General features: G+C 34.0%; 5 protein-coding genes and 1 non-coding gene across 7 annotated transcripts; 2 read left to right on the top strand and 4 right to left on the bottom strand.

Annotated features, from left to right (window-relative positions):
• Window positions 1–90: 90 nt before the first annotated feature.
• LOC111796423 (syntaxin-31-like) lies at window positions 91–2,886 on the top strand. The gene is made up of 6 exons (XM_023679040.1): window positions 91–439; window positions 886–1,136; window positions 1,247–1,386; window positions 1,499–1,537; window positions 2,019–2,216; window positions 2,426–2,886. Exons 1-6 carry the CDS (start codon window positions 214–216, stop codon window positions 2,580–2,582), a joined length of 1,011 nt encoding a protein of 336 aa, XP_023534808.1. The 5' UTR covers window positions 91–213; the 3' UTR covers window positions 2,583–2,886.
• Window positions 2,887–3,585: 699 nt separating this feature from the next.
• TRNAC-GCA lies at window positions 3,586–3,657 on the bottom strand. Its single transcript has one exon. It is a non-coding gene; the product is annotated as a tRNA-Cys (tRNA).
• A 381-nt stretch (window positions 3,658–4,038) lies between these two features.
• LOC111779505 (protein yippee-like) lies at window positions 4,039–5,625 on the bottom strand. 2 transcript variants are annotated; one of them, XM_023659597.1, is made up of 5 exons: window positions 5,270–5,625; window positions 5,097–5,140; window positions 4,536–4,644; window positions 4,404–4,459; window positions 4,039–4,344 (listed from the first exon to the last, which is right to left on the bottom strand). In XM_023659597.1, exons 1-5 carry the CDS (start codon window positions 5,363–5,365, stop codon window positions 4,248–4,250), a joined length of 402 nt encoding a protein of 133 aa, XP_023515365.1. In that variant the 5' UTR covers window positions 5,366–5,625; the 3' UTR covers window positions 4,039–4,247. The 2 variants fall into 2 exon arrangements, with proteins under 2 accessions (XP_023515365.1, XP_023515367.1); XM_023659599.1 differs by having other exon boundaries at window positions 4,097–4,335; window positions 5,270–5,622.
• A 4,981-nt stretch (window positions 5,626–10,606) lies between these two features.
• LOC111796648 (cytochrome P450 90A1-like) lies at window positions 10,607–14,705 on the top strand. The gene is made up of 8 exons (XM_023679366.1): window positions 10,607–11,249; window positions 11,604–11,753; window positions 11,845–12,090; window positions 13,680–13,769; window positions 13,864–13,942; window positions 14,021–14,130; window positions 14,234–14,361; window positions 14,441–14,705. Exons 1-8 carry the CDS (start codon window positions 10,725–10,727, stop codon window positions 14,601–14,603), a joined length of 1,491 nt encoding a protein of 496 aa, XP_023535134.1. The 5' UTR covers window positions 10,607–10,724; the 3' UTR covers window positions 14,604–14,705.
• Window positions 14,628–19,918, bottom strand: LOC111796637 (nuclear pore complex protein NUP88-like). The gene is made up of 9 exons (XM_023679356.1): window positions 19,528–19,918; window positions 19,201–19,355; window positions 18,891–19,013; window positions 18,336–18,480; window positions 17,682–17,743; window positions 17,194–17,407; window positions 16,081–17,022; window positions 15,701–15,950; window positions 14,628–15,251 (listed from the first exon to the last, which is right to left on the bottom strand). The coding sequence occupies exons 1-9, from the start codon at window positions 19,807–19,809 to the stop codon at window positions 14,980–14,982; spliced, it is 2,445 nt and encodes an 814-aa protein (XP_023535124.1). The 5' UTR covers window positions 19,810–19,918; the 3' UTR covers window positions 14,628–14,979.
• Window positions 19,919–20,840: 922 nt separating this feature from the next.
• LOC111790433 lies at window positions 20,841–22,570 on the bottom strand. The gene is made up of 4 exons (XM_023671324.1): window positions 22,147–22,570; window positions 21,808–22,073; window positions 21,181–21,313; window positions 20,841–21,069 (listed from the first exon to the last, which is right to left on the bottom strand). Exons 1-3 carry the CDS (start codon window positions 22,442–22,444, stop codon window positions 21,248–21,250), a joined length of 630 nt encoding a protein of 209 aa, XP_023527092.1. The 5' UTR covers window positions 22,445–22,570; the 3' UTR covers window positions 20,841–21,069; window positions 21,181–21,247.
• Window positions 22,571–26,294: the final 3,724 nt, after the last annotated feature.

The following is a 26,294-nucleotide window of genomic DNA, read 5'->3' as shown; positions in this document are numbered from 1 at the left end:
TTTGGGCTTTGTACAAAAAGGTTTAGGTTTTAGAGATCGGCCCAAGCCCATTACATTCACCCACCGTCGTCGTTGGCCAGCGAATGTCCAAAGCAGCACCGATCAAGGTGTGTGATGCGTTGCGACAGGTATGTCTAACTAAAGAACGTTCATCAATTTCAATCCCATGCCTTGATTTTCCAGTAGCACTGGCAACGGCGACGGCATCGGCAAATGGCTTCCGTATATCGTGATCGGACGTCGGAGTTTTGGTCACTATCGGAGACGCTGAAGAAGATCGGCGGAGCCACAGCCGCCGTCAATTTAGCTCAAAATGAACCATCGGTGTCCACGCCCTCCAGATCGCCGGCTATTTTACGATCGGAATTCAGCAAGAAAGCCTCGCGTATTGGATTGGGAATCCAAGAAACCTCTCAGAAGATTGTGAGGCTTGCTCAGTGTATGCATTTTTCGTTACCCCTTTCGAACTACGATTATAATTACCACCCTTTGCTGCGAGTATCTTTTCCAGATCTGTTTGGTTCCTGAAATATTTATTAAATGGTTCAGATATTGATGGTTTTCGGGTTGAATTTTTTGTCACTTAGCAATTGGGTACTTTGTATTGATCCTCCATAAGTGGTGAAATATTTTCGATACGTTTGTTAGTCTGAAATCTTGCTGTCTATATAATGAACATTTAAACTCGAGTACTTTGTATTGATCAAACTATTGTTTTCGCCGAATTTCATTTTTGTTTTGTGAGCAAGATCCTCAATTACACTGATTTTCTCTTTTGCCTCTTTTCATGTGATCTTATTTAGCTGTAGAGTGAATACTGGTTGAATTAATAAGTGGTTCTTACGACTAATGATGGCCCTTTTTTTATCACTCTGAACTTTGCAGTGGCAAAAAGATCATCAATGTTTGATGATCCAATCAGGGAAATTCAGGAAATGACTGCTTTGATTAAGAATGATATTACATCCTTGAATGTAGCTATCACAGATTTGCAAACAATCCAGAACATGGAGATAGCAGAGGGGAATTATTCAGAGGATAGAGTTGTTCATTCAACAGCTGTCTGTGATGACCTGAAGAGCAGACTTATGGGAGCTACAAAACGGCTTCAAGATGTGCTAACAATAAGAACAGAGGTCTGTCTGAAACAAATCGATATAACATGTCCCATGCATACTCAACTTTAGCTTCCTAAATATTTAAGTTTATAATTCTAAGTTCTAATTACAATTTTTTTAAATTACAGAATATCAAGGCCAATGAGAGCCGGAGACAAATATTTTCTGCAAATGCAACCAGAGAAAGTCCTTTTCAAAATCAAGCCAAAACTGTAACGCAACCTCCACCTTGGTCAAGTAACACATCTGGAAGTGCCCAATCATCTTTGTGAGTATTCATTGAAGTGACATGCAAATATTGCTTCTAATTCAAGAGATGGAATATTTTTTTCTTTCTGTTTTCTGATACCTTAGGTTCTTGTGCTTTGTTTTCTTATCAGATTATCGTCAAATGGAGCTCAAGCTGGGGGTCAATTGAGGTTTGTTTCATTGCTACTAAGCATGCCCTGTGTTTTTCTTGTTCTTGACGAGCTGGAAAGTCACATACATGGTTGAAGTTAGTAGTATTTCAGTCATATATCCATTCAGTGGGTGTTCTTTTTATCTATACATTTGATGCGTAGTAATGATTGGTAAGAAAGTTGCAGGATTACCACCTTCACCAATATAATGCATGCGAGGGATTTTGTCATATTGCTGTACCCAAATATGTTTGCCATCTTAACCTGCATACCAATCATAGACATGATCTTCAAATGGTTTCTTATTGCATTGATTTTGATGCCATCTTTCCTTAACGTCTTTTTAACTTTTTGCAATTTGTTTATCCTGATGTTGGTTTCCTTTTTGAAAACTGGATCTGGTTGCTTGGTTAATTTTAATTGAAACAGTACAGTAGGTGCAGTGCAGTAGATTAATCTGCTTGTCCATAACTATTTGTATTGTGCCTTGTTAAGTCAGACGAAGGTTAGCTGTTGAGAACACCCCATCACAGCAAATGGAGTTGTCAATGTTACAGCAGGTGGTTCCTAGGCAGGAAAATTATTCCCAAAGTCGTGCCGTTGCTCTCCATAATGTGGAATCCACCATTTCAGAACTCAGTGGAATTTTTACACATCTTGCCACAATGGTAGCACATCAAGGAGAACTTGCTATCAGGTATTATGTCCTTGCTTAGCTGTTTCTTGTGGGGGAAACAAAAACCGAATGTTTCTCTGCTTGCTTGGGTATCCGATCTTTGTACTCAACGCCCTTTATTCACGTCATCGATTACTTCTCTTTTATTTGTTAGTCTTCAATTTGTGCGTGTGAAGCCTAACTGAAATTTCCATACTCTGAATTAAGTTTGGTTGTTGGTTCATCATCAGGATTGATGACAATATGGATGAATCATTGGCAAACGTAGAAGGTGCTCGGAGTGCTCTTTTAAGGCATCTTAACCAGATATCATCAAATAGATGGCTTCTTATAAAACTATTTGCCATTTTGATATTCTTCTTGATGCTCTTTATTTTCTTGGCATAAAACATCAGCTCCCAGACCCTACTTCTAACACATTTGCTGACGGTATTGCGTGGCTTTCTCCATCTCCATCTAAGTATACGCTTATCATGAGTTTGATTGTGCTATTAGTTGGCCCCCATCTTCTGTAGATTCAAGGCCATTCCTTTTCTTTATGGGGTTCTATAAAGTTGACCGTGTACAAGAACGCAGCAATTTGTTTATATTTTCACACAAAGAAACATATATACTGTATCGTGAGAGCTTGGATTTGGCATGGTATATCAAATTACTGCTTGGGATTATAAACTCAATCTCTCTGGCCTTATTTTGGATTTGTTTGTGCACATATCATAATCTAAATTCATAACACTTGGATGCTCCTTGCTCTACTATGTGTAGAACTGAACTTGATATCTTGAGAAACATAATACTGGGCATGCCTATTCTAAAGCAATGTAAGCTCTTCTTAAATGCTGATGAACAATGGGAAGCATATAATGAGCAGTAGTGATGCTCTTCTAACTATATGTTACATATCCTTGAAAGGATAAATTAAATTTAACTTCTTTTTAGAACTACTTTTAAATTTTGTGATTCAAACAGGAAAATCTCTAATAACAGAATTTTTATGTTTGGAAATTGAAATTTCAAATTGCACAGCTATAAAAACAATTTTTTTTTTTAGTTATCGCATTTCATTTTTGTCAAAATTAAAATATGTATAACATGATATAAATATTAATGGTTTGCCAAATGCAACCAAATATTTAGCTTGGAAAACTACAAATACCTTTACTACTTATAAATATAATATCAAATGCATTTTGAAACACTTGGGAAGCAGAAGATTGTGTTTTCAAACTTCGCTCTGTTTTTATTTTTTTTTTACTAAAATTTTAAAATAAAATAAAAAGAAATTTTGTAAGTTTATGCAAACAATTTCTGGAAATACTCCATGGCCAAGAGAGCAAAATAAAGAAACGTGTCCACGGCGAAAACAAAAAGAAAAACAATTTTTAAAAAAAGGGCCCAACCGGGTTCGAACCGGTGACCTCTTGATCTGCAGTCAAATGCTCTACCACTGAGCTATGGACCCATTTTTGATATGGAACTTAAATATTAACAATATATTTTAAATAAAACTACAAGTACCACTTTATTTAACAATGGTCTTTTCCAACTCGAGTACTAAGCGTGGTATGATAACACGTATTTAATAATGTTAATATTAATTTTCAAATTTAAAATTATATGTTTTGTAAATTTTCAAATTTAATAATGTTACTATTAATAACATTGGAATGACATGTTCAAATGTCTAAATATGTTATAAAAATAATTTAATGATAAATAATTTTTCATGTATAAGGATAAAGTTGAAAACTTTTAAAGGTTCAAGCTAAATTTAAGAATCGAATAAAGGATCATCAGGCATCAACGAGAAAATTAAAAAAATAATAATAATAATGTTAAAACATGTAGAACATCCTTTGTAGTATTGTGTTCATAGTGTATTAATATTACAACACAACTTATTTTAGGAGATACAATTTATTCAATAAATCTCAGCCCAGCATGAACACACAAGCATCATCATCATCATCATCATCATTAGAATTCAAGTTCAAAACCAGAAGGTTTTTAGGGTATGCAGAATTTACAATTGGGTATATACACATACAGTAATCAAACATCTTCGCCCTCCTCGCTTCCACCTGCATCTGCTTCATGGCTCACCCACAACCTGCTTTCATCAGCTCCCACAACCTTGACCCTGTTCAAACTATAATTATGTCTCAAATTCCTAAAAGAAAGTGCCAAATGATTTCTCTGGGTACTCACCTCTCAAGTACAAATTTCCCCTCCTTGTATTTCTGGCTCTTTTCATGAGCTGTCTCCTGAAAGAAAGCATAGGAATGAATGAATGAGTGAATAGATGAGAAGTAAGAAGCAAAAACAGTTTGATGTTCTTACATATTTCCATCCCACTATTGATCCACACCCCACACAGAATAGATCAGCTACTGTATGCATCCCTGTCATCATCAATCTCTCTTCTATCTTCCCCAACCACACATTTACCCTGCCATAAACTTTCACAATCACAACCTAGTCTTGTCACAATTGGGCAAGGATTCATTCATTGATATAGTTTTTGTAACTACAGAATGGATGGAACTCCAGTAAAACCACTTTCCTAAGTAATCCCATGGAACCCATGAGTTCTGTTATGAAACATTGACCTCTGTATGCAACAAAGATAAAGACCGTGGATCAATGACAGAAGCAGTAATACAGACACCCCTCTTAGAAATCAAATGTTTGGTAACCAGAGCTATGAGTTTGCTACCCCCCTTATAAAATTCTGATCAATCCAATCCAATCCAATCCAAGCATATGAAAAGTACCTTTTGTATTATTATATACTGAGTTTTACATGTTATAAACCTACAACCCAGACATGGGGTACACAAAGGCAGTTGGGGGAGGGGATTTGTTAATCACTTCCAATCTCTAAAATGAAGAAGGACTTACACCTTATTGAAGAGGTAAGCTTTCCCATGCCTGCAGTGGAAGGACTGAATAGAACAACATAAACAGTACATGAAGTCAGAATGGCAAAATATCCGAATCCAGAAGAACAAGTAATAGAAACTTAAATGTAAGCCCAAAACAAATCAAGGCAGGTAAAAAGAACACAGGTAAACCTTGGAAATGATATCGTGGTAAAGAGCAAGATGGGTCCGGCAATACTTGCAGCTATAGATCTGCCCTTCCAGATTCACCACAAACAATCTCCCCATAGCTTTAAAGCTCAAGCTTCCCACAGATTATGTGGGAAAGCAATCAAAGCAGAACCCAGAATGAGAAATCGAAAAAGATTAAGCAGAAGGGTCACCAGAGGACTGAAGAATCAATGGTAGCTTCTGGATCTTCTTTCTGGGTTTTGTGTTCTTGTGTACTCGATTCCAATGGAAAAGGGGGTTTCGTGGATTGTGAAGAAGGAGATGATTTTGTAACACTAGATTCCAAAAACATCCAATCCTATCACTATAAATAACCTATTTTGGAATATATATATATATATATTTATGTTTTATCATATAAATTCAATCTAGTGTTAAAAATATAAAGCTTTTTTGAATGTGTATTAGCAAGAATAATGAATGTGAATGTTTTAAAAAAAATGTTGGTTTTAGAAAATATAAATGGGCCACAATTTGATTGGGCTTGTTGGGCTAAAAAAAAGAACAGTGATTAAATTTTATTATTTAAATTATTTGCACATATATTATTACAAATATCAAATACATCGCTATTATTGAAACATAGAGAAAGAGAGAGAGGGATGGATGATTGGGAAAAGTTATATAAATAAAAATAAAAAATAAATTAAAAAAAGGTGAAAACCCCATCATGTCCACATGTTTCCATCTCAATCCCTTTGTCCTCTTAAAGACAGAAAGTGATGGTCATGTGGCTTCCAACATCACATATTATATTATATTATATTATTTATATATATATATATATATATATATATATTTGATTAATCTTCCATTTCCTCCCAACTTCCCCCTTAATCCCAACATAATCCCCTTTCTAATTCCCCTTTTATATCTCTCTCCAAATCTTAAATTATGTTTTATGTTTTCTGTTCACAAACCAATCCAAACATCCATTATATTACACAATATTTTAATCCGCTAATTGATCAAAATTTGTCGACCAACTTTAGATCTCATCATTTTCTATTTCTTTAAACATGTTAAATTTATTTCAATGATCTTTCACATCGTGTTGTGTTAAGTTTACATTGTACATTCAACCTCAAAACACACGTTATATGAAAATGAATGATTTTGTCGATAATGTTGGGAAGAAAAAGAGTCGTGTGCAGTTTATGACATGTTTTTATTTTTTATTTTTTCATTAAACATTTGAGGGGATATTAGTGATGTATTACTTTTTGATAAAATAAAGAAAAGAAGGTAAAATATAGGATGTGGATGACGTAAGAAATAAGGAATTAAAAGGGGAAGAAAATAAAAAAGATAAAAAAAAAAAAAAGGGGAGTGNCAATCCTATCACTATAAATAACCTATTTTGGAATATATATATATATATATTTATGTTTTATCATATAAATTCAATCTAGTGTTAAAAATATAAAGCTTTTTTGAATGTGTATTAGCAAGAATAATGAATGTGAATGTTTTAAAAAAAATGTTGGTTTTAGAAAATATAAATGGGCCACAATTTGATTGGGCTTGTTGGGCTAAAAAAAAGAACAGTGATTAAATTTTATTATTTAAATTATTTGCACATATATTATTACAAATATCAAATACATCGCTATTATTGAAACATAGAGAAAGAGAGAGAGGGATGGATGATTGGGAAAAGTTATATAAATAAAAATAAAAAATAAATTAAAAAAAGGTGAAAACCCCATCATGTCCACATGTTTCCATCTCAATCCCTTTGTCCTCTTAAAGACAGAAAGTGATGGTCATGTGGCTTCCAACATCACATATTATATTATATTATATTATTTATATATATATATATATATATATATATATTTGATTAATCTTCCATTTCCTCCCAACTTCCCCCTTAATCCCAACATAATCCCCTTTCTAATTCCCCTTTTATATCTCTCTCCAAATCTTAAATTATGTTTTATGTTTTCTGTTCACAAACCAATCCAAACATCCATTATATTACACAATATTTTAATCCGCTAATTGATCAAAATTTGTCGACCAACTTTAGATCTCATCATTTTCTATTTCTTTAAACATGTTAAATTTATTTCAATGATCTTTCACATCGTGTTGTGTTAAGTTTACATTGTACATTCAACCTCAAAACACACGTTATATGAAAATGAATGATTTTGTCGATAATGTTGGGAAGAAAAAGAGTCGTGTGCAGTTTATGACATGTTTTTATTTTTTATTTTTTCATTAAACATTTGAGGGGATATTAGTGATGTATTACTTTTTGATAAAATAAAGAAAAGAAGGTAAAATATAGGATGTGGATGACGTAAGAAATAAGGAATTAAAAGGGGANGGCGGGGGCACACGTGCAGTGCAGGTGTGACAGGAGTGAAGAAAGAGGGGAGGGCATTGGAAAGTGTTAAATACGAAAGGAAAGACATAAACATACGCATGTTGGTAAAATATTGAATGACGTTGATGTGTATCGCTGAAACCTTATTCAGTTACACACGTGTGCTTCACACCTGCTGTCTCCTACCCTCTCCACTTTTATTATTATTATTATTATTATTATTATTATTATTATTATTCTATTTAAAATAGAATTTAATTACACAATTACCTAAAATGAATGAAGGGGTGTGTGATAATAATAAATTAGATGGGAAAGAATAAATAATTTTGGTCCCATTTACAGAGGGAATAAATGTTTTTGCCACAAGATTTTATGAAAGATTTTGTGGTCCTTTTTTATTTATTTATTTTGTTTATCAATTCTACCTTTACACCACACACTACAAGTTCTAACCATCTCTAACTCCATAAATTCCATTTTTTCCTTTTAGCCACCATTTTTACTTTAAAATTTTATTTATTGTACTAAAAAACAAAAATAAATAATAAATAAATAAAATTAAAATAATTATTAAGTGTATTAAAACGAGGACATTTTTGTGTCGGCAAGATGTAACATACAATTGAATTATGAGTGTTCCACGTTAGCGAAAGGAAAGGTAGTGTAAGAGCTACCTATCTAATTGTCCTCCTACTTTATAGTATAATTTTGATATCAATTTTTGTTATTTATTTATTTATTTATTTATTTTTATAACAGTAATAATACAAACAAACAAAATGTTTGGAAATTTCTCAAATTTATGAAAACTTCGAGTATTAGCTTATGGAGAGAGATAATTTTGGGTGAACTAATATTTCTGAAATAATTGTATTGCAAAATCAAATATTTATATATTTATATATTTATATATTTATATATTTATCATATTCCCAACCACCTTAGCTAATCTTTTGAGATTGACCCTACTTCATTATTGTTATATTTTTATTTTTTATTTTTAGTTGGGAATAATTAAATGATGAATATCTAGGAATATGCAAACAAATAGTTCTAAAATAAAACCTATAATTTCCACCTACTTATATACATAAATAAATAAATAAATAAATAAAAGCTTCTAAATCAGGATATGCACAATTTAATCCTATTTTTTCTTCAAATTATTCTACTAAAAAAATTAAAAATTAAATGAGGATAAAAGGGTACTTTTATTATTCTTATTTATATAAAATTCTTTAATTTAAAAATTAAATGAGGAAAAATAGATGAAAAACTTCAAAAATTAATTTTTATATTCGCCTACAATTCATCTGTTGACTTAGAAATTCACCACAAGACATTCAAGTTGGTAGAGGGACTGTGAAAATTTAAAAGGATGACGACTATCTTGTTCGATCGTGAACAAGCAGAGAGGCTCAAAACTTTTTTTTCCTGAGACGAATGGTAGAATTTAAGGAGGTAATTTATATTGACTTTGGAATATTAAAATATATATATATCTTTGAGAGAGATGGTAGGGCATGTACCCTAAGGTAGAAGACAATGTGACTCCCATAAGAGCACGGACCCGTACCAACCAATATATTGGTAAGGATTGGTGGGTCAATTTTTATGGGGTTTTCGTTTTAATGCCTCAACTTTTTTTTATGTCAATTTGATGAATTATTGAATATGGTTGTAGTTCACTATCAATGTATATGTCACCATACCAAACCCTTTACCAATTTAACCGTCTTTTTTAACCTCTAATAAATTTAAACACAATAACTTACCATTCACTGCTCGAGGCCGCAAGTAATTCTAGTCTTATCAAAATAACATCATCAACATAATGGACCAACCTAGTACCTATTGTCAAATCGTTGGCCGAACATATTTAATTACTTAATTTATTTTTCTTTTTAATAATAAACCATTTATTCCTTTATCAATTTGAGGCATTCTTCACATATATAATACTGCTTTCAATTTTGCAGGTAAAGTAAAAATGTGGGAATAATTATCACTCTTATAAACAAAAAGTAAGTAATATAATCATGTCGTGGGGATATAAAGAAATGTTGGAGCACAATGATGTTAAATTAGAATCTCTTCTAATGTGAAGGTAAAACAAAATTTGGTGAGTAAAATAAGGTGGATGGAAATGCATTGAATATGTATGGAGAGAGTATTTTGAAAGGCGATAATGATGAAGAAGAAGAAACGAAGAATGCCAAAAGAATGCTCCAATGGAGGTATAACAGAGGGCAGAGAGAGGATATAAGGTCTGTCAAAATGGAGCAGAATCTGTATTGATGAAGTTTGTTTGTAGGCTTCACAATAGGCTTCCCCCATTAGGCCTGCACATTCCTATAAACCATACAAACAGAATTACAATAAACAAGGATAATCCTCAAAAGAAGTGTTTGAATACAGAGCATCACCTACCACTAAATACATGCATAAACATGTGATCATAATAAATTAATCAACCCTTTCATTCCTTCATTAATTAATTTCTTTCTTTCTTCCTTTCTTTTGTTTGGGTGAGAAGAAAGCAGGTTTGATGTTTCTCCAATTGGGGGAAACCATGTGATTGAACATGACATAAATCAACCTCTATCATTGCATCCCACTCCCCTTCTTCTAACTTTTTCTTTTCATTTTCAAACTTCACCCGAATCCCATTAATCAACTTGAACATAGTTCAATTCATTATGTTCAATTCATTAACCAGCACGAGATTAGACAAAAGAATAAAAGAAATAAAAAAAAAAAAAAAATAGACAAAAGGGTGTCAGATAAAAAAGAAAATCCGACATTCATTTTCTCTCTGGAAGGAAAAAAAAAGAAGCTTTTTTTTGCTTTCTCTCTTCTTTTTCTTCCTTATTTCTTACTCCTCTGTTTATCAGTAATACCACCCGTGTGCCTCTGTCTCATCCCCCATTTCCCCCCCTTGAAAACAACAATTCCCCACTTTCTCTCTCTCTTCCCTCTTTCTCTCTCTAAAAAGCCCCCTTTTTTATTTATACCCCTCCATGTCTCCCAATTTCCTCTAAACCCCATTTCCCCCAATTCTATTTCAATTCAGTCCCCATGGCCTTTTTCTTTTTTCTCCTCTTCTTTTCCTCTGTTTTCGCCTCTTCTCTCTTTCTCTTTCTCTTTCTCCGCCCGGCGAGATTCCGGCGTGTCAGGCTGCCACCGGGGACACTCGGCCTCCCCTTCATCGGTGAGTCTCTTCAACTCATCTCCGCTTACAAGACCGAGAACCCCGAACCCTTCATCGACGAGCGTGTCCGACGATTCGGACCGGTTTTTACAACCCACGTGTTTGGAGAGCCGACGGTTTTCTCCGCGGATTGGGAGACGAACCGGTTCATTCTCCAGAATGAGGAGAAGCTTTTCGAGTGCAGCTACCCGGGTTCGATTTCCAACCTGCTTGGGAAGCACTCTTTGTTGGTGATGAAAGGGAGTTTACATAAGAGAATGCATTCTTTGACTATGAGCTTCGGGAATTCTTCCATTATTAGGGATCATCTTTTGGTCGATGTGGACCGGTTGATTCGCCTCAATTTGGAGTCTTGGACCGGCAGGATCTTCCTCATGGAGGAGGCTAAGAAGGTACCCACAAAACCACTTCACTCTCTCAAATTCCATTTTTTTATTTTATTAAAAAAAAAAAAAGAAAAATTATGATTATTAAAACGAGAACCAACTCCAAAACATAACAGGTCAGTTCACGTTAGCAGATTCATTCCTTTGGTCTGCTCATTCGTCGGGGGCCTCCCAAGAAATTCCATGGCGCACGTTAGCAACAAACACATAAAAAAGAAAAAAAATATAAATATAAATTTGCAGTACAGATCATGCAAACTTTTTTAATTATTGTTTCGGCCGTTGTTTTAATTATTATGTTTTTGTTGTTGTAAATTAAAAATAATATATTTTATTTTATTTTATTTCTTAAAAATTCAGATAACGTTTGAGTTAGCAGTGAAGCAATTGATGAGCTTTGATCGGTGTGAATGGACTCAAAATCTGATGAAAGAATACCTTCTTGTCATCGAAGGCTTTTTTACCGTCCCTTTCCCTCTCTTCTCCTCTACTTACCGTCGAGCCATCCAGGTAAATCTTTTTCACCTTTTTCAAATTTACCCACTCTTTTAACTAAATAAATAAATAAATAATGTAAAACTTACAAAATTTGGAGGTTTAGGCACGTGAGAAAGTGGCGGAGCAATTGGGGACGGTGGTGCGGCAGCGGAGGAAAGAGACCAAGGAGGGAGAGAGGAAGAAGGACATGCTTGGAGCTCTCCTCGCCGGAGAAGACGCCCTCTCCGACGACCAAATAGTCGATTTCTTATTGGCTCTACTGGTCGCTGGATATGAAACCACGTCAACCACCATGACCCTCGCCGTCAAGTTTCTCACGGAGACGCCGCTGGCTTTGGCCCAATTACAGGTACTTTCCGGCCACCATTTTTTTTTTTTTTTTTTTTAATTTTCGTTTCGTTTCTTTAGGAGAAGTAATAATCCGATTGTGGGGCTGAAAACTGCAAAATCAATCGTTTTTTTTTTCTTTTCTTTCTCTCACTCTCAACCTCATATCCATTATCGCAAATTCCCATCTTTTTTCTTTTTTCTTTTTTTTTTTTTTTAAAAATTAGTATATGTTTAATAATTTATATTAATTTTATAGAAAAAAATAATGAATTTATAAACCCATCTACTCATAATTTAATTTTTAATATTTATATATATGTAATAAGTTAAATTGACACGTATGAAAAGATAATTAATAGTTTTAATTACTTAATTTGATTGGTAGTTTTGTAAATGAGAAAATAAGCATTAAAAAAAATAGCAATATATTAAAATAAATAGAAGTCTAGATTCCACCCTAACTCCATAAAATTCTCAAACCCTAGATCCTACTTGGATATTTAATTATTATTTATTTTCTCTCTCTTCTTTTTATTTTTAATTAAAAAAGCAAAATTCTGAATTTTATAATTTACCTTGTCCCTTTTCTGCTTTCTACTTCTAAAATATTTGAACACTTCTCAGATTTCAAAAATAGGAAATAAAAAATTGAAATTTCATGCTTTTAATAGAAGGATACATTTGTTTATTATATTTTTTAAAATATTTATTTACAATATTCAAAAAATATGCTGCCACACATTCATATCTTTTATTTTCTTTTCTTATGAAAATAAAAATAAGTCTTGAATGGAAATTTGAAGAGTAATTTTTTAGGAGTAAAAAAAAAAAAAAAAAAAAAAAACTTAACTTTTAGTGGGTTTTGACTTTTTCTAAAAGAAGTAATTTTGTAGCAATGCTTTTGAAAGAGAAAGAGGAGGAGGAGTTTTAATTAATTTTATTATTTATTAAAAAAAAAAAAAAAAAAAAAAAGGTGAAAAAGTGAAAGTGAAGATAAGGGAAGGTAAGTACATTACATTACATTACAATACATTACTTTATTTTACTTTACTTTGCATTACATAAAGAGTAAAAAAGCTTACACATTCCCCTTCTACCTTTTTTATCCATTGGACATTATTATTCCCTCATTTAAAAAAAAAAAATACTTTTATTATTTAAAACTACATTTCACAAACCTTCCAAACTAAAAATTTATTAAAATACAATACAAAAGCAAATGAAATGATGTATCTCAATTTAGAAAAATAATTAAAAAAAAAAATAAAAAATAAAAAGAAAAGCCAAGAGAGGAGGCACAGCCAGCTCTGTGCTGTTTTTCTTCTTTTTCTCTGAGCACGCTTTGAAGTTTGACCACTCTGTTCTGTCTGTGGAAATCACCAAAATACCCTTCCTTTGCGTGGGGATGATCCTATCACTCTTGGTGTGGCCTCCTCTCCCTACAACAAGCTCTACACACCACTCAACGTGGAACTGGATCAGACCGTCCAAAATCATACCTAGGATTGCCATCTCGCTTTCCCTGTCTCTGCGCCTCACGTGGCCTTTTTACTTCTTTAACCCTTTTCCTCTTTACTACTTAAAACTATGTTATGTTATGGTGGACAGGAAGAGCACCACCAAATCAAAGCAAGGAACAAGCAATCACACCAACACCTTCAATGGAATGATTACAAGTCCATGCCTTTCACCCAATGTGTGAGTCTCTCTACCCATACCTTTTTCAAATCTTTCTTTTCTCTTTCTTTCATGCCTTTCATTCGTGCCTTCCTCTTTTTTCTTCTACTAAAAGGTTGTCAATGAAACATTACGAGTTGCCAACATCATCAGTGGCGTGTTTAGGAGGGCAATCACCGACGTAAATATCAAAGGTAACTAACTACTTACTTACTTCATTCTAATTTTTAATATTTTAGTCGATAATCTAAACTAAATAAATATTGATCCAGGCTACACAATTCCAAAGGGATGGAAGGTTTTTGCATCATTTCGTGCAGTACATTTGGACCATGATCACTTCAAAGATGCTCGCTCTTTTAACCCATGGAGATGGCAAAAGGTACAATCTACAATCTAATCAACAACACCATCTCTCCTTCCTCCTCTCAATACTCAAAAATCCTAACTTCTTCTATGCAACCCAACCCAATCTAACCCAACAGACTAGTTCCGGCTCCACCACGCTTAATGCTTTTACGCCCTTCGGAGGAGGTCCCAGACTATGCCCTGGTTATGAGCTTGCCAGAGTCGAGCTCTCTGTCTTCCTTCATCATCTCGTCACTCAATTCAGGTATATTCATCTCTCCCTGCCATCAAAATACACTTATCAATATGCAAATCTACTAACTAATAATCAATCCGTATTTCAGTTGGGTTCCGGCAGAGGATGATAAGTTGGTATTTTTCCCAACAACAAGAACACAGAAGCGCTATCCAATCTATGTGACGCGGAAGAAAGACACTACACACTCATCCACCACACACGTCAAGGGAGGCGAGGCGAGTCGAGTCGAGTCAGGTTTCAATATGTAGAGGGGAGTCTAATGTTTCTGTTCATCTTGTATGAATAAGATTATATGCTAAATTAATAAGTTTTAATTATATACACACAATATGGAGCTACTCAAGTAGTACGGCCAATGAATTGCCAATACAAAAATCATATATATATATATATCACTTCTCTCGGCCCCCTCTCCAAGAGTACCAATTTTTGTAGCCAATCAAATACTGGCTTCTTCTACCCACATATCTTCTGCCCAGAGGTTCTCCAGGCTTCAAAATTCAGATGATTTGACTTGAGTCTGCAGTTTTTGGGGTCTGACACAGTCTTCTTTACAGGAATAGTCAGAGACGTCAATTGCCACACCATTTACACATTCAAATACAGAGAAAAGATGTATGAGTATCAGTATCCGTTCCTCTCCTTGCTTTTTATGGCAGATTCAACTAGCTTAACCTTTTTAGTGTTCTCAGCGTTGAGGAGGGAGAGTTTCTCAAGCGATGATTTGAGTTGGGAGATCTGAGAGCCTTGAACATATGTGCTTCTTCTGTACATTTTCTGTTGTTGATTCACTCCATTGTTGTTGTTCTTTGAAGAATTTTTAAACCTCCTTAGTCTTGCACTTACTGTATCCATTGAAATACGCAAAGCGTCCAACTCAACGCCTGTAAAGTGGTCTGGAGGCAACAAAGAATATCTATCACATTGTTTAAAACTAAAAAGCAATTATCATGTGAAATTTGTCAACCCTTCACCCTCAAACATAGTTCAGCTGCCTATATCTTTTTTATTAGTCAAAGTACAGCAGGACTAAGAACGGTGATATGTGACAGCGTTGCACTATCAAAAGGAGAGCAACAAGTCAATTTTCAACTGAACAGAACTTGATTAATTTGGCTCTGCCCCAACTAAAACTATGCGTGTCTAGAAGAAGAACTAGTTACATATTTCTCTTAAAAAGTAAAATGTTTAACTACGTAACCAACCCGTTTGAAAACATCGAAAAGTTTTTTTAATTGGCTTAAAACTACTTTTCTTTGTTCCAAAATTCATATCAAATCACTTTATTTAGTCTAAGAAATCAACCAATCAAACAAATTAAAGTACTGAAGTGAGAATTTATTACCAAGTGTAGATTTGAACTCTCTTTCTGCTTTGGACAACGGCTTTTTGTGAGCTCCTGGCAAGTTCTTCAACCGATGTATCCGCTCTTCCAGAACATTGTTCAATTTGATAGCACTTTCTATCCTGTCGTCCAATACTTGCTGTTTCCCCTCTACTTTTAAGAGCTTTTGTTGTGCCTCTCTTAAACGAGTTTGCTGATCGTCATTTAACCTCTTCAACCTGGGCCCGTGCTGCTTGAGCTCATAGTACACCTACATGGGGGGAGTAGAAGAGAGGAAGGATGGGGGAAGTTTAGATGTTACACATAAGGAGCGCTAAACTAACTAAATTATTTACAGTAGTTGATAAATACTTCATAGTTCTGCAATAAATTGCAATTACCGAGTGTGCATACTCCACATAATTTTCATGGAAGAGCTTGAAATACTGATGAAGCATGGACCGACCTTCAATGGAATCGGCAGTCACAGAACGCATATTTGATGATGACTGAGGAAGGAGAACTACCTTAGGTCCGCCAAGAAGATCTTTGCTTATAATTTCAGATCTTTCGCTTTCACTTTTCTCCCCTGTCCCTGCTGCAGCTGATTGTCCCTCATTTAGGAAATTGCTAACCTGAACTGGGACTAGAAGGTTCCAAGTCTTCATCTCTAGGACAATGCATTCTTGAGAAAAGGTGACTCCCACAATCCAAGAGTATCCAAATGAATCAGATAACGAGGCAAAACCACAAAGTGGAAATGGGTTGGAGGTGTCTCCCTGGCAGCAGGTATTCAGAACAGGATGCACAGAGGGAGTTCTCATATTCGGGTCCTGTCCTCTGCTTTGACTTGTGAATGGAAGAAAATGCAATATAATCGAGTCTATACCTCCATTGTGAAGAGCAAAAATTCTTTGATCCATAAGTTTATCAACAAACATCGTTATAAGAGAATCTCTCTCCATTTTTTTTGGAAGGGCCAGATCTACAATAGACAGTCTCAGCAAAGGGGGTGGAAGCCCCAACCAAACTGTATGATCAAGTGGTTGATCAAGCTTCACCTTTGAGAGCTTCCCTGTAATCAATTCGCATATCATACCAAGACCAAGAATATTGTCATTCGGATCAACACGTACACGTGGAGGACTACCAACGTTCCAGACAGGTTGAACTTCATCTGCAAGGGCATCTATCTGCAGTTGCCCACCACTCCATGCTGTCACGAGAACTGAGTCTTTACTGATTAGATTATATAGCAAACTTACTGCACCTCCTTCACATTCTGCACCTTTAATTGATATATCTTCTTCATTTCCATTATCACATGCTCTCCACAAAGGCCCCTGGAAGAACATGTGATATGAAGATTAAGGATTCCAAGACCCAATACTGAGGGTATATTGCAACCCATGCACATGCCATACAACTAAAATTTTGATAATGACACATTCTTAATATACATATAGTGGCCCAACTACCAACTGCATGCATTGAAAATGTCTCATAATTCATACCTGCAATGCAATTGACGCATCAAATAAAGCACAAGGATGGGCAACTATCACTGACATATCTCCTCCATCTGGTGCTCGAACTAAATTTGGAAAAGTTTCTTCCAACCAAGAAATTGCAAGACTAGAATTACTGACAGCCGTTGGATTGGCTGATTTTAGCCCAGAAGACTGAGCATCATTGTAAATCTCCAATATAGATTCCCACACGTAAACACTGTTGAGGACAAAACAATCCCTTAGAGATAGTAACGTATATAGTTCTATAAGAAACTAGAAGGCGCTAATCAGAACTTTTAGTAGGCTGCAGAGGAGGGAGATTTTCTTGGTGCATTCCACCCATTATTTATGACTCCATGTTGGGAAAAATGTCCTCTCTGAATCTCACCTCGACCCACTTTCCAGGACAAAATATTTGAAGAATGAAAACCAAAGAAATAAGTCTGTCTCTGATAATTCTAATTGAATATTCATGATCCAAAAGTCGATACCTTTTAAATGGAACAACTGGGCAGAGGATGTAAATTGAACCATCACTGAATAAAACAAACACCTGCAGATATATTGTGTAAGCCTTTTTATAATCATAATGTTGATCCTTGGGCTGTTTCACAGAGGAATCTTAGCCACCCACCAAGTTGTAAAAAAGAAAGCAAGAGTTTTTCATGCATTGAGAAGTAGTACTAACATCACGACCTTACTTGAACAGGATATGTTCTATAAGTTGTACAATTGTGTCAAAGTAGTATTACATCAGATTTCAGATCCTACACATGAGGGTTACTCAAATATTCTTAATGCCTACAAGTCCATACATAGCAAGATATAAAAATGTAATCTGGCTTGAGATTACTGATTCTTGAAGCACAGTGGAGCACCAAACGGACAGCACAGAAAGTTATATGTGGATATTCCTAAAACGTAACAAAAAATAGGTTTGATCTTTTAGGTCATGATTTTTTCTTGGTAGAAGAACTTTTAATTTATGTGAAACCACAACGTGGAAGAAATCATCGAAAAATTAGAACGCTCAAATTAAATTTCCGGGCAAGAAAAAAAGGGAAAGATACTAAGATAAGTTTTCATCACTATAAAGAGAAAACGTTCTATCATCGAAATTTCAAATCTCCAGTTAATGAACTTACACTGAACTTGTCCCACAAGTGATCTCCCCCAAATGAAAAATCAACCGGACAGATTGAAGTGGCATTATTAGATTGACCAGGTTCCACTGGCTGTAGATAATATTCTTGCTCTGGTTGCACAATATCCGAAGACAGATTGAAAAGCCTGAAAGGAAAAGACGTTTAACAAAAAAACACCCAGATCAGATGTTGAGGAAAGGAATTTTTTTGAAGGAACTGGATTGTTTTGGTTAATCAACCAGCACGTTGGAGCAAACCTAGACGAATTACTAATCTGTGTGAGGGGAAGATAAGCAGCATCCATCTCTCTTTCTCATTATTGAACCGTTCATAAGCCTCAAGATAAAACAATTATGAACAAAATTCTACTTTCGTTCCTAGTTGACTAGCAGCAACAAGATTTTGTAAACGCTCATGGTGACCATGAAATAAAAACAAGATTAGCCAAAAGAAATCAGCAATAACACTAAAAAGAAATCAAATGTTTTTTTCTATAAGCTAGCCCACAAGAAATCAAGGGTGCATATAATTTCTTTATTCAGGAAACGTAATAACCTGAAAACAGAATCAGATGAAAGGATTCCAAGGTGGAAGTTACTATATGGGTGCCAAGAAACTTGAAGCGTGCGTATCACATCATGACCACCATAGTAGATTTGCGGACCAACTCTAACAGTCCTGTAAGAAAATTAGAAGACTCTTTCAGGAAGAACAAGGTGGAAAACATGTTATGACATCTTTTTTACATAAAAATGGAAAACAAACGAATAAAACGTATGAACATTTTGCAATTTAACATAAACAAAAGCTACAATTGATGGAAATCAAACTTGAATCATTAATTCAGCTGTTAGCTCTTCCTCACCTACAGATGACAATGTTGTTATCTCTGGTAGAACTGTGACCATAGAGGTGCATTATGCAAAACCCACCAGGACCCACAAGGGCCAATGCCGATCCATTCTTATTGATAGAAATCTTATGCACCACAAAGTCGAGCTGTACATCGGGTTGCAGCACCTATTCAAAGCAATTGAGATTATGAAGAAAGACTAGAAAAATGGGAGAAAACATGATAAAGAACCTTTCAGCACAAAAGGGTTTGCTCTACAAATTCTCAATTCTGCTCTCTTTCTAACACTTGTTACAGAACTATAACAAATCTCTTCACAAAGAGGAAAGTAGAACTGACTTTAGAGGGGGAGGCGGCGAGGACGGAGGTGGGTTCGGGTTCTCCGAGGCGGATGGAAATCCGGTGCAAGCAGAGTTTGGTGGAGTCCCAGAAATAGAGACGAGAGGCACCATCCCATACCAGAAGGTTTTTGAGAGGCGGAGCAGCAGAACCGCCATAGTCGACGGCGGAGGGAGTGAAAACGGGGTGAGTCGTGAGAGGAACCCAATCGACGTCTAGTTTGGGGATTAGAGATCGACGCGAATCAGAATCAGCTTCGTTCAGGTCGAAATTGTACCTCATTGTCGTTTGGGAATGTTAATACCGCCAATTTTGCTTTCGATTCCGGCGAGTGCTCTGGTCGTCTCAGTAACCTCTATTTTTCGTTCTGGAGGGGTGTCTGTTTTAAACGGCGTCGTTCTGTTTAATGTACTTTCAAAATATTAACCTTAGTTATGAAGAAAAATTGGAACTCGACACTACGGGTACTTTCCAGTCCCAAGTAATAATACAATTTTTCAAAATATATATGTTTTACTAATATTATTCATTAAAATCTCATAAAATATCTTTTTATTTGCTTATTTATATCTCATTAAAATTTCATATTTTTTTTTTTTAACTATGCTAATATATTATTTCTTTTACTATTTAAGCGTATAAAATTAATTAATTAAAATCGTTAACAGCAGTAGTGTTTTACTTTTATGCAATATAGGATAAGGCATGTCCATGAATGTAATCACGAGTTATTCGTAATCACATCAAAGTCAAACTCTGTTCTATCTTAATAATTACATCTTGGAGTTGAAGAACTATTGATCATCTAATAAATAATTTGTTTATGGTGCCGTTACCAGTTAAGTTATTCTCAAACCAATAAGAGAGTAGGCTTCATTATTCAAGTTCCAAAATTAGCTTTCGAGAGAATTATTTATCAAATTTCTTTACACGAGAAAGAATGAATAATATTTTGTGAAACTTATATCTTTACCTTACCCCACGATTTGATTAAATTCGTATAATGTTAGGATTATTGAATTGGGTATGCACACAGCCCTAGACGGTTTTATATAATAAATAATCTAATATTGAAAATAAAAAAGAATTATTATTAAGTAATAAATTTGAAGTTGAATAAATTCCAACCAAGAAACACAAGTCTATCTTATATTTGATTAATTGCCTTTAAACAGAACTAACATCTTTAATTGGATTCAAACTTGTATCCAGTTTCTTTCCGACCAAAAAAAATGCAGAGATCAAACTGAAATATTCAACATAATACAAAAGATCATAATAGTATGCAGCGAGATGATAGCGAAAGAATCGAGAGAAGGTCAGATTCGGAAGCTGAATATCATAAGATCACAAGCTCGTTACCATTTTTGTTTGTACTGATCCAAACTATACATTTTACATCAGATAAATTGATTCGATGGCTAAATATGAGGCAAAATTGTATGTTTCTATAGTGTATATTCATAGCAACACAACCAAATAATTTACAGATGTTAGTTAGCTTTGCACCACCTCCTGAATCTCCAAATCCAACCAAGAAATCTGTATCACAAAGTAATAGGCGGAAATCAGATCTCAATCAGAGTGACTAACATTCTTGACAAATGCAGACTGTGTTTTCATATGATGGAAGAAGAATTTTGATATCCTCACCTGAAACCTGAAGACCGGGGCGAAACAAGTTCAATGGAAACAAGTTCTGATGAACTGTGATGGTGTTTTACTTCACCCATTCCTTTTGAAGAATCTTTTGGTGCCTGGGGAAACCACTCTTGCAAGCAGAAACCTGCAACGGAAAAAAAAAAAAAAAAAAAAAAAAAAAAAAAAAAAANAAAAAAAAAAATCAGGAATAAAATAAAGATTTGGTAGACAATTTGAATTGAAGGAGAAACCAAAGAAAAAAAAGTCAGAATATGGTATCGATATTTCATTGACTTAGTCAAGAAGTTGAAATCCACCATTTCTTGTTAATAAAGTATTAGGTAAATATGAAGTGAAGTTATTGACTTTCTAGAATACGTTTATCAAACTCGATTTCTCATCTAAAATCAAGAAGCTTCCTTGTTCATTCCTGGAAGATTCCATGGTTTCTGACTAAAGGAAATTGGTTGATCATCACTTTGTTCTTGAAAATTCAATGGTTCTAAGAGACAGACATTGAATAATTTTGCGATAGATGAAAATCTACTATGAAAGGAAACAAGAAATAACTTTGGTAGTGTGCAAAAGGATTGATATTAAGCTAGAATTGTTCTCAGAGGCAAAACATCGAACACTTACCGCTTCAATATCAATCTTGTAAACCAGGAGCTTTCTCCTCTCTCTGCAACTCGTCCTATACGCCACAGCAACATGGGCAACAGCCAAAAGCAGAGAGCACATAAACAAAGCCACCTCCATGCCTCGACCAACATCCAACAAGCCACTACCAAACACAAACCAAGCCTTGAACGAGACAAACACCAAGGAAATCACAGAACAAAACGTGGCGATCCCCAAATACGGCCCTCGCGAGAGCCTCGGCCCATCGCAAAAGCTATAAACACCTACACACCCAAACACACAGAACAATCAAATCAAAGTCCACCAGGCAGATGAGTGATCTAAAGTAGAACTTACAGAAAATGATGGCGGATCTTAGGAGGGAAATGAGAGGGATATCGACGAGGGAGGATCTAAAATCGTAGTTTGTGAGATGAGAAGGAAGGGATTTGAGGGAAAAGGAGTAAGGGTAAAGAGAAGCAGAGAGAAGAGCAGAGGGAAGAAGGGCATCGGCGATGACGAGAAGAACAGGGGCGGACAATAGGAGAAGGGAAATCAACATGGTGATTAAGAAGAAAAGGGTTTTGATTCCTCTCCATAAACGCTTGGATTTCTCTTCTTTTGAGAAACCCATTTTGAGTGAATTGGGATTCATTGGATTCCTAGTGCTCTGGCGTGCTCTGTTCTTGTTGTTGTTGTGGTGGATTATGAGGAGTTGCCCATTTTTAAGCTCATCAAACGAGAAGGGCCGCAAATGATTTTGTTGACTCGAAGTCTGCGCACTATGAGGGCCATCACAAAACCCTCTTCTCTCTAACCTAACGACAATACCTAAATACCTCGGCTCACATTTTTTAATTTTCCTTATTAATTAATTAGAATAAAAAACAAAATCAAGATTAAATACAAAATAAATTCAATTATAAAATGTTGTTGTTCAAATTTATTAGGNTGGCGGGACCGACTTGATTTTGAGGCATGTGATCACATGGAGCAATTTTTGTCATTGGGTATTTTAATAATTTAATTTATTTTTAATACTATATTTCAGGTTGGGGCATTAGTTGGATTCCTTTTTTCTGGTTGGATTAATAAATAATTTTAATTAATCTAAAATTAAATACCTTCTACCATCCTCATTATTTATTTATTTATTTATTTATGAGAGCTTTAATTTTCTTTATGTTGTTTCAAATATTCCCTCCTAACAATTTCTCTATTTGGTTGTATTTATTATTAATTTGGACATTGTTTAATTAAATCTATAGGGTTTGAAGAAAAAAATGTGGTATAATTTTCACATTAAATTCACTCGTTAATTTAAATGAACATTAAATTTATTAGTTAGTTTAAATGAACAAAGATATGACAAAAATTTGATATGTTTTGAAATTCAACCACTATATTTTATCTCCGGCTCCCTTAGTAATTAATTATAAAAAAAATAAAAGACTTATTCATATTTTAAGGATTAAATTATAAAATTTAATATATGAATGGTGATATTTTTAAAAATTCAAAATCTACGGTATGTGTACAAAATTACAATTTTAAGATTCCGTTAAGTTTAAATTTGATTTAAATATAATTTTATAATTTTAAAAGTTCAAAAAAAACAAAAAAAATTAGAACAAAATATATATATATATATATATATATATATATATATATATATATATATAGTGATTGAAGTGGGTGAATGAGGTGAATCTATATTTTATTTTTTAGTTTTAGAATAAAGATCCGAATTTTGATTTTGACCATATGTTGATGGTCCATAGTTTTAGGGCATTGTATGGCTAGAGCCTCTATGTGTCGATTAGGTCGAGTTACGTGATCTTGATTTAAGAAAGATTATGAGCGAGTGACCCACTTAAAAAAAGATTGGTCTCTTGATTTTTTATCTTTTACTCTACGTAAGCATATCTAATTCGATAGGAGAAGTTTCTCGGTGAATATTTTAAATACTCACCATTAAAAAAAAACAGGTAAGTGCAAAAGTGTGATGCAAGATGGATAGAAAGGGTTGTTAGTTGATCTATAGGTCGACTTTTAAACTTTATGACACTGAAGTTGCAGATCCATCGTGTTTTTGAATGTTTTATTTATATTTTGTAGTTTAAGTTTTTAAAAGGAGAACTCCAAACCGTCCTAGCTTGAAAATACTTTACTATATTAATTTTGAAAGGGTTGATTTTAAATATTATCCTAAGAAGGTGTTATGGCATAATTTAAATGAATTAAAGCCCTTAAAAGCTTTATGAAAAAAAAGTAGCAGAAACATAAAAAAGATAAAAGGGAGACAACATTGGTAAGACAGGTGATATTTGTTGGGAGTAGGAGAGTGGTTGGCTGGGTTAGGTACTATGATCCATTTTAAAGCATTTCAATTTGGTTTATATTCTTATCTAAACCAATCCAATCACATACACATTATACCAAATGGAAATCTCAGTCCTAAAAGATTCCACATATTTAACTACTTTTACTATTAATTAAAAAAAAAAAAAAAAAAAAANTATATATATATCCATTTATATACGTCACTTAGGCATATTGTCACAAATCCACCTCATCCCCATTCATTTTTTTTTAAATTTATTAAATTAAACTATACAAGTTCCAATCGTCAGCATCAATGTTATAAAAACTACAAATCAGTAAGGATTTTAAAGTTTATTTAATTAAAAAATGAGTTTTGAATTATTATGAATTTAAAAATATTAAATATCTTCAAATGAGTTCGATCATTGCGTTTGTCATCAAATTTGAGGAATTAAGATTGATAATATCTTTCATAAACAAAGCCCACAATGTTTTTTAGCCTTTAAATTTGAAAAAAATAAAAAAAAATCTTTATATTTTTTAAAAGCAAAATGGGATGGTAAAGAAAAACTAGGGGGGTTTGACCAATATTTTGGCAGTCAAAGAAGAACGCATGAAGCTTGCAACACATGATAGCAGCCCTTTTTTGGTTTTGAATTTCAAGGTTGAGTTATTTTAAATTAATCATAGAAATAAATAAAAGATGAAATGAGAATAATTGATTTGGAAAATGTGACGTGTCATGAAGGTACAATAACCACATGCCACATGGAAATTAAATCACCCTATAAGTTAGCTGATAGGTTCATTTAATAAAGAACAAAATAAAACCAAAGCCAAAAACATATCCACGTGGCTTGCCCATGACAACATGAAGCCCTAGCTTCGCTCACAAGGTAGGGGACTTTATCATATGGTCACACACGTATATAAAAGATTCATCCTCCTTTTCTCTTTCACATCTTTACGTGTATCTTCATTTCTAGCCTTCTTTTTGCTTAAAATCCTTCCCACTTTCTACAACACCAAACCATATCTCTAATACACGTTTTGTCCTTTTCAAATTTTAATGGTTTTTTCTTTGTAAGATTACGATGGAAATAAATCCTTCCCGTCCTACTTAGCTCATTTTTCTATTGCTCGAGTGTCGTGTCTAAATTTCAATTGTCTCTGTATCTAATTCGTTACTCTTAGTTTAGTTCTTTCGTCGTGCTGGTATAAATGACAATTTTCATCATTCTTCTATAACAGTGGGATTCGATCCACTTTTAAGCCTAAACTTTTTTTAATTTCATACCCTACTTTGTATACCAATAAAGATGAGTTTCTCAACTTTTCAAATTTCTTTAAAATTAACAAAAATAAATTTTCCATTCTAATTTTAATTTATTTTTGGTTGGAACCAAAATGAGCCCAACTACTGTGATTAAAGGCTCAATCACAAATCCGGCCCAAGGTTCAAGCCCACCCTATGCTGATCCATTGGGCTGCGGATTCCTCCATTGGGCTGCGGATTCTTCTAGTGGGTAGTTTCCAGCTCCCGTTGAAGAATTAGGGAGTCAACGAGATCAATTATAATTAATTGTGCATTTTAGTTACTGGAAAATGGAAATACGTAATATTTCAATATTAAATTAAAATGTATAAATTAATAAAATAAAAACGTAAACTAATAAAATTACGACGTAATAACATAAGAGATAATCGGAGAAATTATAAGATTGTATACTTTGAAATAACTTAAACTAGAGGAGAAAAAAATCACTAAAAAAATTAGTATTCGGATATGCATAAACACAATAATATCAACATATCCATTATAATCAAACAAAAAGAAATACATGCATTTATTCAGATAACATAACATAAATAATAACAGTCGTGTTATTTACATCTAACATAGCTCGTAGGCGTTCCAATATTAAGTTCATCTAATAGCTATACTAACCTTCTCTAATCTTGAATACGTTCGAATGATTTTGAGATAGTAAGCCAATTGATATTAAACCGACAAACCGACAAAGAAAATCGACCATATTTGTTTCGTTCAATTTGACTATAACAATAATTTTGAAGAGAAAAAAAATAGTGGTGAGACCCATCAAAACTTTATTTGATTTGATGGATGAAGTTTATGAATGGGGCCTCACACTTAAGCCAGCAAAACATTAGTTTGATAT

This window comes from Cucurbita pepo, chromosome LG01 (assembly GCF_002806865.2).
Source record: "Cucurbita pepo subsp. pepo cultivar mu-cu-16 chromosome LG01, ASM280686v2, whole genome shotgun sequence".
In the NCBI taxonomy this organism is placed as follows: Eukaryota; Viridiplantae; Streptophyta; class Magnoliopsida; order Cucurbitales; family Cucurbitaceae; genus Cucurbita; species Cucurbita pepo.
Note: the sequence above shows the minus strand (reverse complement) of the source record. Positions and strands in the feature narration are given on the sequence as shown.